This window comes from Vitis riparia, chromosome 19 (assembly GCF_004353265.1).
Source record: "Vitis riparia cultivar Riparia Gloire de Montpellier isolate 1030 chromosome 19, EGFV_Vit.rip_1.0, whole genome shotgun sequence".
In the NCBI taxonomy this organism is placed as follows: Eukaryota; Viridiplantae; Streptophyta; class Magnoliopsida; order Vitales; family Vitaceae; genus Vitis; species Vitis riparia.
In genome coordinates, this window is record NC_048449.1 from 22,601,563 (window position 1) to 22,618,527 (window position 16,965).

Here is a 16,965-nt window from a genome sequence, read left to right on the forward strand (position 1 = left end):
TTAGCCCTCATACACACCTCCCTCATTCTTCCCTTACACATTTATCCCCCGTGCCTACCTTTCATGCTCCATGCCTACCACTTGTCATTTCAACAACCCATACCCATTCTTCCCAATATTCATGCTCACTGCCAGTTGCCCACACCTCCTTCATCACCTTTTATCTCCCTACACGTACCCACTACAATATCCATTTCTCCACCACTTTTATGGACTCTATATCATCATCTCTCCATATTTAAACTGTTATCCCACTTCTCTCATTAAATCCCGCCACCTAGCCCACTCATCGATTGAGGAGACTATACCCATATGCATGACCTTCTTGAAAGACACGGAGATGTTTGGCGTGCCTAGAGCTTGATTAGCCACATGTGACGGGATTCGGAGAGGGTATTTTGTGCTGATATACTGAACCTTTGGATGAAGCTGAACGTGAAGGAGTAGCATTATCAACCCCATTCAGTTTCGAAGACGTCGAATTCCTGGAAACCATCAAGTCTGGTGGCATCCTTGTGGTTTCGTTTCATATTGTGGGTGATAGCCATGCATTAGGTTTGCATTAGCTGGCTAGTATGAGAGAGAAAGGTGGTAGTGGTAGACTTATAAGTTGATGGCAGCCTTTGGATTTTTTTTGTTTTAATATAAATGGTGTCGGGTCAATTCAATTTATCAAATTTTAAGTCTTGAAGTTCAATGATCCGAAACTCTAAATTTTTTTATCTATTTATTATTATTATTGTTATTATTATTATCATTATTATTCTTTATTTTATTTTTCTTTTAATTTAATTCTCAAATAGTTTTCTAAGGTTTTGATTTTAAATTTAATATTCTAGGATCCAAATTTTTAAATTTAATCTTCCGAAAATCCCGACATTCCAAATTTTTTATTTTATTTTTAAAATACCACCCTTGAATAAATTTTTGAAATTCCTATTTCTTTTAAATCTAATTTTCAAGGTTTCTAATTTCAAGAATTTTAATTTCCAAAATTCTAATTTTCACTTTTCTTTATTTAATCAACATTATTTTCATCATTTATTTATTTCCGTTTTTAAATAATTCTTCAAAATCCCGATCTCCAAATTCGATTTATAATTTATGGAATTCCAATTTCTACGTTTATTTATTTAATCCTTAATATTTTGTTATTATTATTACTTTTATTTATTTACTTTTAAAAATTCCATCCTTAAACCATTTTTCATATCTCTAAATTCAATTTCAACTCCCAAAATTCCTATTTTCGTAACTATCCACCTAATCATTATTATTTTTATTATTCAATTCACTTATTAGTTTACTCCATCTATTCAAAATCCCATATCTAAATTACTCTTCAAATTTTCAATCTCAAAAATTCCATTCATTAGTTTAAACATTATGTTTGTTAATAATAATAATTATTATTCCATATTTATTTATTTATTTTCTTTTAAAAAAATTCATTCATTAAAATTCAATTCTTCAAAATCTAACTTCCAAATTTAATATTCAGTCTCAAAAATTCCAATATTCACATTAATTTATTTAATTATTATTATTATTTTATTTATTTATTCTAAAATTCCATTTTAAACAATTCATTAAAATTTCCGACTTCCGAATTAAATTTCTATTTCTGAAAAGTTCCAATATTCACATTAATCTATTTAATTATTTATTTATTTATTCTAAAATTTCATTTTAAACAATTCATTAAAATTTCCGACTCCCGAATTAAATTTCTATTTCTGAAAATTCCAATATTCTCATTAATCTATTTAATTATTATTATTTTAGTTATTTATTTTGAAATTCCATTTTAAACAATTCTTCAAAATTCCAATTTCTGAACCTAATTTCCGATTTCCAAAATTCTAATTTCTTTCAAATTTAATATCTGAAATTCCAATTCTTAAATTTAATTTTCAAGACTCCAATCTTCAAATAATTTTCGAGACTCTAATTTCCAAATAAATTTCAAAAATCTAATTCCGCTCTGGCTTTCAAACAATCTTCTGCTCCTCTTGACTTTAACAAGCATGAATGAACTTTTCATAATTCTGGAATAATAGAATCAGTGATATTAATTCATGCAAAATAAACGGGTTTTGGTGGGGGCCCCACATATGTGATTGATCGATTGATTGACAGATAGATCGATTTGATTATGATACATGATTGATTTATTCTGCTCTATGACATGCTCGAAGTTATTCCTTAATTGTGCGCTAACCTCACTTCTTGATAGCGCTTTATGGATCACTGCCCAGGTACGCATCCATACCCGCTCGGGTCATTTTTTGTATGCATGTTTAGATTCTCACATGTGCATGATCATTCTGAGTATTCATTGATTCCCTCATCAATTGCCATGACTGTTTCATTTTATTAGTAGAGACCCGACTTTAGGGACTTAGAGGGGTGCTACGGTTTTTACCGTACCTTCCCGATAAGTAACCTGACCCCCGAACCCGATCCGGTTTTTCACAGACCGCCTTTTCCAAATAAGGAGTCACACTTAGGGTTTTTCTTTCTTATTTTGTTTACCCTTTTAAAAATAAAACAAAAATAAGTGGCGACTCCAGGTCATTTCTTTGAATAAATAAAACCAAAATTTTCAAATAAAAATCGAGTTCGCCATCGAGTGGGAAACGCATGAGCCGAAATGCGGGGTCCACAGATAATTTGTAAGATAAAAATCTATTTAAAACTTAAAATATTTTTAACATGTTTTTAATATTTTTAAATATGTTTTGAAAATAATTTTTATGTGTAAAAATTTATTTTATTCATTATATATATTTATATAATTATTATTTAAAGCAACTTTCAAAAAACAAGTGAAAACAATTAAAAGATGTTATCTTAAAACATTTTATTTTTTTCCTTAAAAACAGAAAATAGAAAAAAGTTTTTTTTTATTACCACACATGTTTTCTAGTTTTTTTTAAAAGAAAAAAAAAATTGCTCTTGAAAACAATTGTGAAATCAAAAAACAAAAAGCTTCTACACTTTTTTTTTTTTTCTAAAATTTCTATATTTTTATTATATTAGGTCATGTTTGACTAAAAACATAAAGGATAAAAATAAAATAAAAAGGTAAAAAAAATTTATAAAAAATTATCTCCTATTCGTTTGTCCAAGGAAAAACTACAAGGAAAACAATTAAAATTACAGAGGAATACACTTTGGATTCACAAAATTTTCTCATCCTTAAAATAAAATGAAATGAAAAAACCGCTAAAGATAGTATACGTTTTATATACAGTTGGAATATAAATCAATGGAGCCACACCCCTTCAACAACCCTTAATCATGTTGTATCCATAATAATAATTCACATTTTTTTATTTATTTTTCATATCAGTACACATGTGACCTGATCATGAGCAATAATAAATGTCCATATTTTAATAGATTTGAAATCTTCACCCATTAATTTAAGTTCTTCATCTAATGAATAGTAAATGTCCATATTTTTCTACCAGGCCACGTAGGACTTTGAATAGTTTAAAGTGAACATATTACCTCATTAATTTGGAGACTTTACATATTGTATAATACTATAAAATGTTGGATAGATCACTAACCTCATTTAAATAATAAAATCTTCTAATTCTTTTTTTTTTGTTCTGATTTTTACATGATTGTGCTTTATTTTATAAATTAATTAATAATTATATTTATTTATCTTGGCTTCCCATACATATTTTATGAAAATATTATCCATGTATGTAATACACAAGATGAATGCACCCTTACAACTAAATTCATCTTTTAAATTTGAAAAAAAAAACTAAAAATTAATATTTTTTTTACTTAACATTTAAGTAATAAAAATAACATAACCAATTTAATTTTTGGTTTTTCATTTTTTTAAAATTACTCTTATATTTCACAACTTTTCATCCTTAATGTGCTACAAATCTTTTTACTACTATAAGGGTTATGACATAAAAATTATGTGTATGGAGTAAATAAGAAAAAGAAAATTAAATTGTCTTATTATTTTGCATTGTAGTTTGGATTCCCAAACTTTCCTCAAATTTTTTTGGTTATATTTGATTATTGGAAAATGACAATAAAAAATATAAAAAAATATTATTCTCTAATGGTTTTCATATTGAAGATATCGGATATAATTAAAATTAGTTAAAATTTTTGGTATGTTTAAATTATTTATTTTTTATGTTGAAAAGTTAAAATAAATAAAATGAGTTTAAAGAACATATAAAATAATTTATTAAATTAAAAACTATCTTTAATTTTTATTCATTTTTTCTTCACATTTTCTATTAAACTTACGAAGAACCAAACACATACTTAGTATTTTCCTTCTTTTTTTTGTTAATGTTGTTTTCCCTTATCTTTTTCTATAGTATTTAAAAATAATAAATTTGTTCCCCTTTCTTTTAGGTTATGTTTGATTTTTGGAAAATTTGAGGGAAAAAAAATAAAGAAAAAAAATAAAATAAAAGAAAATAAAAATAAATTTAAAATTAATAAATTATTTTTATATGTTTCTTCAAATTTATTTTATTTAATTTCCTTCATTATATATAGATTAAATAATTTTAAAATGCATAAGTTTTTAATTAATTTTAATTATATTTATTTTTAAAAAAAAAATTATAGTCAAACCAAAGAGGAAACCTTATTTATTTATTTATTTATTTTCCCTAATAACCAAACCTAACCTTAGGATTTTTCCAAATTTCGGATCCAAAAGTAACTGAATGTTACGAAAACAAAATAAAATGAAAGAAGTACAGGAGCATAAATGGTACATCAATTTTATATTGACTACCTTCAGTACCTTTAATTGCAGCGTGTTGACTTGTCCACCGAATCCATAATATCAGCCAGTACCCATGTGACTTGGCCCATCCCATCCCATCCACCCCTATAAAGATATCTCTTACTTCGTTCCCTATTCTCTCACAATTCCCTCAGCTTCTCATCTTGTACGTGCTGTATTTTCTTGGCTTTCTGCAACTTTGAGTTGTTCCGAAATGGCTGATCAAATTCCATTCGGTGTTGTGGAGCACATTTTGAGCAAGTTGGGGTCCAAGGCGTTTCAAGAAATTGGATCCATGTATGGTGTTTCAAAGGAGATGACCAAGCTCAATGGGAAACTGGGCACCATCAAGGCTGTGCTTTTGGATGTTGAGGAGAAGCAGCAGCAGCAGAGCAATCGTGCAGTCAAAGATTGGGTCCGGAGGTTCAGAGGTGTTGTTTATGACGCAGATGACTTGCTGGATGACTATGCAACCCATTATCTTCAGCGAGGAGGATTGGCAAGGCAGGTCAGTGACTTCTTCTCATCTGAAAATCAAGTTGCTTTTCGTTTAAACATGAGTCATAGACTCAAGGATATCAAAGAAAGGATAGATGATATTGCAAAAGAAATCCCCATGTTAAATCTGACTCCACGGGACATAGTAATACACACACGGGAAGAGAATAGTGGGAGAGAAACCCACTCATTCTTGTTGCCGTCTGAAATTGTAGGAAGAGAAGAAAACAAAGAGGAGATAATAAGGAAGCTGTCATCTAACAATGAAGAAATTCTTTCCGTTGTTGCCATTGTTGGCTTTGGGGGATTGGGTAAGACCACCCTCACTCAATTGGTATACAATGACCAAAGAGTAAAACATTTTAAGCATAAGACATGGGTTTGCATTTCTGATGATTCTGGTGATGGTCTTGACGTCAAACTGTGGGTCAAAAAGATTTTAAAATCTATGGGAGTTCGGAATGTGGAGAGTCTGACCTTGAATGGTTTGAAAGACAAGCTTCACGAAAAAATAAGTCAAAAGAAGTACTTGTTAGTACTTGATGATGTTTGGAACGAAAATCCGGGAAAATGGTATGAAGTGAAAAAATTGTTGATGGTTGGTGCTAAAGGTAGTAAAATTATAGTAACCACCCGAAAACTTAATGTTGCATCCATTATGGAAGATAAGTCTCCCGTTAGTTTGAAAGGTCTAGGAGAAAAGGAGTCTTGGGCTTTATTTTCAAAATTTGCATTTAGAGAACAGGAGATTTTGGAGCCAGAAATTGTAGAAATTGGAGAAGAAATTGCAAAAATGTGCAAGGGAGTTCCTCTCGTTATTAAGTCTTTAGCAATGATATTGCAGTCTAAAAGAGAACCGGGGCAGTGGTCGTCTATTAGAAACAATAAAAATTTGCTGTCACTTGGAGATGAAAATGAGAATGTTCAAGGGGTGCTGAAATTAAGTTATGATAATTTGTCAACTCATTTGAGACAATGTTTTACATATTGTGCTTTATTTCCAAAAGACTATGAGATTGAGAAAAAGTTGGTGGTACAACTATGGATAGCACAAGGTTATATTCAATCTTCAAATGATAATAATAAGCAATTAGAGGATATAGGGGATCAATATTTTGAGGAATTATTGTCAAGGTCATTGTTGGAGAAGGTGAGAACCAATCCTTTTACTAATACATTAATGTATAAAATGCATGACCTTATACATGATCTTGCACAATCAATTGTACGATCTGAGATCCTTATTTTAAGAAGTGATGTAAATAACATTCCAGAAGAAGTTCGTCATGTATCATTGTTTGAAGAGGTAAATCCTATGATAAAGGCTCTAAAGGGAAAACCCATAAGGACCTTTCTAAACCTTGGTGAACATTTTTTTAAGGATAGTACAATTGTAAATTCCTTTTTTCCGAGTTTTATGTGTTTACGTGCATTGAGTTTAAGTCGTATGGGTGTAGAGAAGGTGCCAAAGTGTTTAGGCAAATTGAGTCATTTAAGGTATCTTGATCTTTCCTACAATGATTTTAAGGTACTTCCAAATGCTATTACAAGGTTAAAGAATTTGCAAACACTAAAACTCATAAGGTGTTGGAGTTTAAAAAGAATTTCAAAGAATATAGGAGAATTGATCAATCTTAGACACTTGGAGAATAGTGGATGTGATGACTTGACTCATATGCCACATGTAATCGGCAAGTTGACTTTACTTCAAAGTCTACCATTGTTTGTGGTTGGGAATGACATAGGGTTAAGGAATCACAAAATTGGTAGCTTGAGTGAATTGAAAGGCCTTAACCAACTAAGAGGAGGGTTATGCATAAGTAATCTTCAAAACGTGAGGGATGTTGAACTGGTATCCAGGGGAGAAATTTTGAAAGGAAAACATCTTCAGTCCTTGAGATTGCAATGGAATCGGTGGGGCCAAGATGGGGGGTATGAGGGTGATAAGTCAGTGATGGAAGGCCTTCAACCACACCAACACCTAAAGGATATCTTTATAAAAGGTTATGGAGGTACGGAGTTTCCAAGTTGGATGATGAATGATGGGTTGGGTTCCCTGTTTCCCTACCTAATTAAAATTGAAATTTCGGGATGTTCAAGATGCAAAATTCTGCCACCCTTTTCTCAACTCCCTTCTCTCAAGTCTTTGAATCTTGATGATATGAAAGAAGCGGTGGAGTTAAAGGAGGGTTCATTAACAACGCCACTCTTCCCATCTCTTGAATCGCTCCAACTCTCTTACATGCCAAAGTTGAAGGAATTGTGGAGGATGGACTTACTAGCAGAGGAAGGTCCTTCATTTTCTCATCTTTCGAAGTTATATATTTATGAATGCTCTGGTTTGGCATCCTTGGAACTTCATTCTTCTCCTTCTCTTTCTCAATTAGAGATCAGAAATTGCCATAACTTGGCATCCTTGGAACTGCCGTCATCTCTTCGTCTTTCTCAATTAGTGATCAGAAATTGCCCTAACTTGGCATCCTTGGAACTGCATTCTTCTCCTTGTCTTTCTCAATTAGAGATCATCGATTGCCATAACTTGGCATCCTTGGAACTGCATTCTTCTCCTTCTCTTTCTGAATTAGAGATCATCGATTGCCATAACTTGGCATCCTTGGAACTGCATTCTTCTCCTTCTCTTTCTGAATTAGAGATCATAAAATGCCCTAACTTGGCATCCTTCAATGCGGCATCATTACCTCGTCTTGAGGAACTAAGGCTGCGTGGATTCAGAGCAGAGGTACTGAGGCAGTTCATGTTTGTCTCTGCTTCTTCTTCATTGAAGTCTCTGAGTATATGCGAGATTGATGATATGATATCTCTCCCAGAGGAGCCGCTTCAATATGTTTCCACTCTCGAAACTCTCTATATTGTTAAGTGCTCTGGTTTGGCAACATTACTACACTGGATGGGCAGCCTTTCCTCGCTTACGGAACTTCTTATTTATGACCGCTCTGAATTGACATCACTGCCAGAAGAGATCTATTCCCTTAAAAAACTGCAGACATTTTATTTCTGTAATTATCCACACCTAGAGGAAAGATACAACAAGGAAACAGGTAAAGACCGGGACAAGATTGCTCATATCCCAGATGTTTGTTTCAACAGTGATTCCTATATGCTAATGAAGGTAGGTCCGAAATCCCTAACCTTTCTTCCCATTTTTATTATTTAAGAATCAGAATGCTATATTTTCATTTTATTATTATGTTTTCATTGTATCCCTGGCACCTCATATGTTTGTTTTTACTGCTCACATTAATAATTTTGAAATTTTTTTCCAGCTTAGACACGCTTTCCGATGATGTGCACTAAACTAACCATTTTACTTGGAGTTGTACATTCTAAGAGTTTGAGGAAATACTGAGGTCTGATATGATAACTCTCAATCTTAAACGTTGTTTTGTGTTTGGAACGTTACTACACTTGATACATACCCTCACCTCACTTACAGAGCTTGGAAATCGTGGCTGCCCTGAATCGACGTCACTGTCAGAATATATGTTCCCTCAAAAACCTGCAGACACTAAATAATCTGCATCTGTTCACAGAAAGATGCTGAAAGGAAAGGTGAAGACTAACCCAAGATTGCTCATATGCCACAAATTGATATCATGCATCCATGAAGATTGAACTGATACAAAATGCCTTTCAGGTCCGAAATCCCTAAATTTTCTTCTCATTTTCTATGACTTCATTTTCATTATCTTACTTTTAAAATGCTCTGTTTTCATTTGTTTTGGTAGTTCTTTGTATTTGTGCCTTACTTGTTTGATTAAATGCTTACATCTTCAAATTATTTTATTCTAAGTGTTTTGCATTCTAAGAGTTTGAGGAAATACTGAGCTCTAATATAACTAGTAGAGTCCACCGTTCCTAAGAAGCTTACCATTGCCTAATGCCCAAAGGTTCCCGAAAGGAGACAACTTTGGATTGGCTTGAAGATTTCACATGGTCCAAAAATTTGTATTTACTAGACGCCTGATACAAAAAGTAGTTTAAATTTAGCCATTAATGTAACTTTTTTATTAGAGAAATAATTGCCAAACAAATGCAAAATAGAAAATGGTGTTAATGAATTCAGTACTTCATCTATGTTGCAGTTTAGCAGCTTTTGTTTGATAAAGAGTATGGGGTTGGGTTTATCATGTTACCATTCCAAATATTCTTAAAAAAATCATCAAGGCTTTGTTTGGTTTCTTGAAAATTTGAGGGAAAAAATAGAGAGAAAAAATGGAAGGAAAAAAAAAAGTGGAAGTCAATAAATTATTTTTATATTATACTTTAAACTCATTTCACTTTTTTAACTCTTTGATTTAAAAATTAAATAATTTGAAAATGTATAAATTTCTAATTAATCTTAATTATATTTGTTTTTTTTTTGGTATTTTCCATAGGACAATTAAACTTGAGAAAATCATTTTCCTTAACATTATTTTCTTAGTACTTTTCGGGAACCAAACATAACCTAAATGTTCTAGTTTAGTTTAGTAGCTTCATCAAATTAGATAGACAACCTCACATCTCTTATTCAGCTGAGGTGCTATGTTAGTTAATGTTTTGTCTCTACTTCTTCATTGAAGCCTGTCTATTGGGTGCACAGATGATATGATCCAAACTCATATTGAACACTGCTCTTGTTTTGCAACATTACTACACTGGAAAGGCAACTTGAACTCACTTATAGACCTATCTATTGGTGACTGCATTGAATTGACATCACCTTGGAAGAGATGTGTTCCACATGGAAAATCTTTCATTAAATGCACCTACTTGCAAGATACCAAAAGGAAATAGGTGAATACTTGCCCAAGAATACAGAGGGCCACACTTGGTGAAGGTTTCATCAGTAAGGAGAACCATTTCAAGTATGAAATCCTCCCTTCTCATTTTCTGATGACTTCATTTTTATTCAATATCCATTTGAAATTATTTAAGTTCATTTTCTTTAGATATTATATTTTCCTGCTTGCTTAATAATTTCATTCAAGTAAGTTGTTTGGATATCACATTTTCTTTGGGGGTTTTTTCTTTTTAGAATAATTTCAAAATGTCATTTTTAACTATTCACAAAATTTGATCATAGTTGAGTGATTAAAATTCAAGTTTATTCTTATTATCATTAGTAGTTATTTGATATATTCGTTTGCTAATACAAAAATAAGACTAACAAGTAATGTGCATAGAGTTTGTAGAAGAGAAGAAAGATTTGATCCAAGATATTCCTAAAGATCGGAAACTTTCAGAGCCATCCAAGATCCCACAGGTTGAATTCGGATTCATCCAGATTATAATCCATTAATTCTACTTATATCATCTTTGAGTTGCAATTTGCCTTTACTTGTTATGCAGCCTACCTTAATAATTTGGGGAGACCAAGATAAGGTATTCCTAGTAGAACTGGCTCACAAATTGAAAAGGTAAACTTGTATCACCTGCCTACATGCCTACAACAATACAAACACTAGCTCATGTCTTTCTCACTATTGAAATTGTTATTGCGTGCAGGCATTTCAGGCAAGGAGGTCCAACTTGTGATCATAGAAAATACTTTTATTATAGAGAAGCCCAAGGAAATATTTAAGCACTTGAAATCCTTTATCATTGATTTGCTTCCACCTCCTAAGAAACACCTAGAACCACTCACACCATGACGAAGTTAAAAGGAACTAATGCAACATTCTCAATATATTAGAATATATCGAAGGAAGGGTGGCCACATATGAAGACCCTATTCCAAGGTCAAATTTTAGATTTTTGTGTTTTTCCTATCACTATTCCTATACTATTACCAGTGCACCTTATTTGTCAAGATGATTAAAAGGGAATTCCCTAGGATAACTAGTGTCTCAAGTGATCTTGAGGTTCATAAATTTTTGGTTTCCACAAGATAGGTGCCAACTATTTTTATTTTTTTTTACACCCATGCAATATTCTAGTCATCTATTAACAAGGGCTAAAATTTCTTGTAGAGAATAGAATAAGGAACTAAATTACATGAAAATAGGACATTATTATTCTATTTACAAGTAAGGGCCAAAAATTGTTGAGGGCCATCAAGCACATTTTTCCTAAAATAATAGCATCCATGTCGTTAAGCAAAAGTTTTTTTTATATTGGAACCTCATATGTTTGTTTAAATGCTCACATCAAGAACTTTGAAATTATTTTCCAGATTTTCAACAAATTGTAATGTTGTGCACTAAACTAATCATTTTACTTGGAGTTCTACATTCTAAGAGTTTGAGAATAAACTAAGGTCTGATATGACAACTCTCAATCTTAAATGTTGTTTTATGTTTGGAATATTACTGCACTTGATAGATGCCATCACCTCTCTTACAGAACTTGGAATTCATGGCTAACCTGAATTGACATCCCTGCCAGAAGATATGTTCCCTCAAAAGCCTGCAGACACTAAACAATTTGCATCTATTCACACTTAGAGGAAAGCTACTGAAAGGAAAAGTGAAGACTAACCAAAGATTTCTCATATCCCACAAATTGATATCATACATCCATGAAGATTGAACTGATACAGAATGCCTTTCAGGTCCGAAATCCCTAACTTTTCTTCTCATTTTCTATGACTTCATTTTCATTATCTTACTTTTAAAATGCTCTGTTTTCATTTGTTTTAGTAGTTCTTTGTATTTGTGCCTTACTTGTTTGATTAAATGCTTACTTTAGTTGAGTTTGAAAATTTTTACATCTTCAAATTATTTTACTGTAAGTGTTTTGCATTCTAAGAGTTTGAGGAAATACTGAGCTCTAATATAAATAGTATTGGTCATAGAGTCTTCCTTTCTTAAGAAGCTTACCATTGACTTAATGGCCAAAGGATCCCAAAAGGAAACGACTTTAGGTTGGCTTGAAAATTTCACATGGTCCAAACATTCGTATTTACTAGATGCCTGATACAAAAGAAATTTTGCTCTCTTTTACATTTAGCCATTAATGTAGTATAAATGTTTTATTAGAGCAATAATTGTCGAGTAAATGCAAAATAGAGAATAGTGTTAATGAATTCAACACTTCATCTATGTTGTAGACTTGTAGTTTAGCAGCTTCTGTTGATAATGAGTGTGGGGTTTGCTTTATCATGTCACTGTTCCAAATATTCTTAAAAAAATCATTTAAGCTCTGTTTGGTTCTTAGAAAATTTGAGGGAAAATGTGAGGAAAACAAAATAGAGAGGAAAAGTGGAAGGAAAAAAAAGTGAAAGTCAATAAATTATTTTTGTATGCTACTTCAAACTCACTTCACTTTTTTTTAACTCTTCAATATAAAGATTAAATCATTTGAAAAATGTGTAAATTTCTAATTAATTTTAATTATATTTGATTTTCTTTGGTTATTTTCAAAAGACAACCAAATATGAGAAAATCATTTTCCTTAACATATTTTTTTTCTTAATACTTTTAGGGAACCAAACATAACTTAAATGTTTTAGTTTAGTAGTTTCATCAAATTAGATAGACGACCTCACATCTCTTAGTGAGCTGAGGTGCTATGTCAATTAATGCTTTGTCTCTACTTCTTCATTGAAGTCTCTATCTATTGGATGCACAGATGATATAATCCAAACTCAAATTGAACACTACTCTTGTTTTGCAACATTACTGCACTCGAAAGGTAGCTTTAACTCACTTATAGACCTTCCTATTGGTGATTGCACTGAATCGACATCACTTCGGAAGAGATGTGTTCCACATAGAAAATCTTTCATTATATGCACCTACTCGCAAGATACCAAAGGGAAACAGGTGAATACTTTCCCAAGAATACAAAGGCCATACTTGGTGAAGATTCTGTCAATAAGGAGAACCATTTCAAGTATGGAATTCTCATTTCTTCGCATTTTCTTATGACTTTATTTTTATTCAATATCTATATGAAATTATTTATGTTCATTTTCTTTAGATATTACATTTTTTTGCTTTCTCAATAATTTCATTCAAGTTCTTTGGATATCACATTTCCTTTGGTGTTTTTTTTTAGAATAATTCAAAATGTTTTTTTTAACGGTTCACAAAATTTGATCACAATTGAGTGATTAAAATTCAAGTTTATTATTATTATTATTATTGGTTATTTGATAGATTTGTTTTCTTATACAGACAAAAGACTGGCAGCTAATGTGCATAGAATTTGTATAAGAGAATAAAGATTTGATCTAAGCTATTCCTAAAGACCAGAAACTTTTAGAGCTACCCAAGATCTCACAGGTTGAATTTTGATTCATCCAGTTTACAATCCACTAATTATCCTTATATCATTTTTGTTATGTTACAAATTGCCTTTACTTGTTATGCAACCTATCTTAATAATTTGGGAAGACCAAGATAAGGTCTTCCTAGTAGAATTGGCTCACAGATTGAAAAGGTAAACTCATATCACCTATCTACATGCCCACAACAATATAAACACTAGCTTATGTGTTCCTCACTATTGAGATTGTTGCTGCATGCAGGCATTTTGGGCGAGAAGACCCGACTTGTGATCATCAATAACACAAGGCATGCTTTTATACAGAGAAGCCCAAAGAAACATTTAAGCACTTTGTTAGCCCATCCTAATCAGGTTTTGATGATAACAAATCATGGTTAAGTGACTAATTGGTTTGAATGGTAAAGAATCTTAGGTATAAATTTGGAAATTCATCAAAGGACCAAATGGATATAAGATCGAGACTTTTGGAAGAATTTTGATCATAGGAAACAAATGTAAGATGAATACATGGGTGCACTTAGGTTTTACATATCTTTTCATGCATATTTGAAAACTCTGTTTATTCCTTAAAATTACGATTTCATTAAAACCCGAGTTTTATCAAATGTACCTTAGGCAAAACATTTCAAAATTGGCATATTAATTTACCTAAAGACCTTGCCTAAGTGTTAGAAAGGAAAAGAATTGAAAAATATAGGTTTTCGGGGCCAAAAGGGTGAACCGGTCGAGGCACAGGCCAACCAGCTCAACCAACTAGGGAACCAGTCGATCGGTTGCCCTTGTCCGGCCAAGATCTGATCGAGGAGTGTCAAAAACACTCTCTCTCATCCAGTAACCTTCCCTCCTCGGTCGAGGTACTTTCCTTCCTAATCAACCTCTGGTCGAGGTCCGATCGAGGCAACAGTAACCTACCAAAGCATTAAATGCTCCAACATCTAGTGAACTGGTCGACCCCCAACTTGACCGATTAAGGCTGTTTTTTGCTCTTTTTGGCTCCTGAGCTTAGAAACCTATAAATTGAGAGCTCCACTTTATTTATGACATAGAGAACATTTGCAATCAATTGTATACACACTTGTTCTTGCCTTAAAAGCTCTCATTTCTTTCTTAGTGCATTAAATCCTCACTTGCATATCTTTTAGTGCACCTTTGTGAGTCATCCTAGCTTTGATTTATATTTGAGCTATCATTGAGCTAGGTTGAGGCATTCATTCTTGTAAAAATTAAGTGTTAAAGCCTTCAAGAGGTTTGAATCTTGAAGAGATTATGTAAGAGTTCATTGGAGCCAGAATCCAAGTGTAAAGGATATTGAAAGCTGTGTTGAAGCTTCAAGTTAGTGGAACCCTCACTTGGTTATGAGATTTAGGAGAGTGGACGTAGGCAAGGAAATGCCGAACCACTATAAAATCCAAATTTAAAATCTCTAACTCTATCTCTTTATTTTTTATTATATTGTGCTTGAATTTGTTGTGTTAAAAAAGTTTTTGAAAAATCCAATTCACCCCCCTCTTAGGTGTTTTTCTCATTTAAGCATAGCCTTGATTTTCTCACACTTGAAATCATTTCTCATTAATTTGCTTCCACCTCATAAGCAATCCTCGGAACTACTTACACCATGACAAGTTGAAAAGAAACTAATGGAGCATTCTCAATATATCAAAAGATATCGAATGAAGATTGGCCACATATGAGGACCCTGTTTCTAATGTAGAATTTTAGATTTTTTTGTTTTTCTTATCACTATTTCTATACCATTACTAGTGCACCTTATTTGTCATGGTGATTAAAAGAGAATTCTCTAGGATAACTAATGTCTCAGATGATCTTGAGGTTCATAAATTTTTGGTTTCAACAAGATAAGCGTCAAACCATTTTTATTTTTTTCTACACCCATGCAATATTCCATTCATTTATTAATAAGGGCTAAAATTTCTTGTAGAGAATGGAATAAAGAACTAGATTAAATGAAATAAGACATTATTAGTCTATTTACAAGTAAGGGCAAAAAATTCTTGAGGGTCATTAAGCACACTGTTCCTAAAATAATAGCATCCATGTCGTTGAACAAAAGTTTATTGCAATTACATTAGCATATAAAACAAAACTAATATATATATATATATTTTTTTTTATGTTCACACCTTATCCATTTGATAAAATGCTTAAACAAGTAAGTTTGAATATTTTTTTTGTCTTCAAATCAATTTAAATTTTACATTCAAAAGTTGAATTAATTATTTTTTTTTGGAAAATTTAACTGCACTTTAGAAGTTTGTGATTATTCTTTGGTCCATCTTAAAACGAGTTCCTGCATTCTTCCATTCCTCCAATTAAAATCACAATAAAAAGTTTTAGATTGACCTAAAATTTTCTTATGGCCTAGAAATTCATATCTACTAGATGGCTAAAGCAAAAAACATTTTTGCCTTGTATTTTAAGTCATCTCTGCCTGCTATTTGTTTATTGAGAGCATCATACATGTTGTGATTATATTTCTTAATTTTTTTTATATGATAAGACGGTAACTGGATTGAGAAAGATGCAACTTGTAGAGCAGAAAATTTCTTAACTACTTCCCTTGTATTTGCTTTGTGTGTATCAACTGTTCTATTAATTATTTTTTAAAAATATCACTAAAACAAACCTATTATGTCAGTGCTCTCTATTGTTATGTATCATAATTTAGCTATTTCTTTTCCCTTGAAATCATGCTTGTTATTGTGTTAATCAGTAGGTAGCATAAGAACTATTTTGTTCAAGTTATTTTGTATTGGCATTCTTCATGTTTCAAAATATTGTCAGCTAGCAATTTTACTGCAGATATAATGTTCTCAAATCAATGCAAAAATGGATGATTGTGGGGCTTGGGCACAACCTTCCTTGAATAGTGGAATTGAGGGTTTCTATAAACTAGGTCTCTATATCAACAAATTCTACATTTCATCACTATGGAGACCTTACAATAAATATCGAAAAAAGCTTCATTTAATACACAGTAAGGATAATCCTAAGGACTTAAAAGCTTGAGTTGTCTCTTCCATGGCAACTTCAGAACTCTTAATGAGCTCCAAGTCATTATCTACCTTGAATATAAATCATTGCTAGAAGTATGTGCCCTCGACATTCCCATGTTCCCGATATTGACTAGATATTTGTTGCTAATTCATGAAGAATTGAAGAGATCTTTGATAATGCCATCTATAATGTACTTCAAGTTCATGATCCAAACCCTCTTCTTGCTTTCAATAACTTCGTTTTTTTTATATTACTTTGTGGTCAATGTTATAAGAATGTTGTATTTTTTTTACCTGATTCTCATCCATCAATACACATGAAAGGAAAAGTTTTACATTGCTTTCCTTCCCTTTGCTCTGTGTTTATATATGTTTATGCAGCTAATGCGAACTTCCACCGTAATTTTTTAAGTTTTTTTTCATTCTCGAGTTTAG

General features: G+C 31.9%; 1 protein-coding gene and 1 long non-coding RNA gene across 4 annotated transcripts; both read left to right on the forward strand.

Annotated features, from left to right (window-relative positions):
• The first annotated feature begins 4,967 nt into the window (after window positions 1-4,967).
• On the forward strand, window positions 4,968-8,459 carry LOC117908332 (putative disease resistance protein RGA4). Its single transcript, XM_034821929.1, has one exon. It carries the CDS (start codon window positions 5,001-5,003, stop codon window positions 8,457-8,459), a length of 3,459 nt encoding a protein of 1,152 aa, XP_034677820.1. The 5' UTR covers window positions 4,968-5,000.
• A 107-nt stretch (window positions 8,460-8,566) lies between these two features.
• On the forward strand, window positions 8,567-13,847 carry LOC117909310. 3 transcript variants are annotated; one of them, XR_004650329.1, is made up of 9 exons: window positions 8,567-8,652; window positions 8,739-8,939; window positions 9,888-10,152; window positions 10,471-10,550; window positions 10,637-10,704; window positions 10,793-11,025; window positions 11,630-11,837; window positions 12,857-13,120; window positions 13,758-13,847. It is a non-coding gene; the product is annotated as an uncharacterized LOC117909310 (long non-coding RNA). The 3 variants fall into 3 exon arrangements; XR_004650330.1 differs by lacking the exon at window positions 12,857-13,120; XR_004650328.1 differs by lacking the exons at window positions 11,630-11,837; window positions 12,857-13,120; window positions 13,758-13,847 and having other exon boundaries at window positions 10,793-11,157.
• The last annotated feature ends 3,118 nt before the right edge of the window (window positions 13,848-16,965 follow it).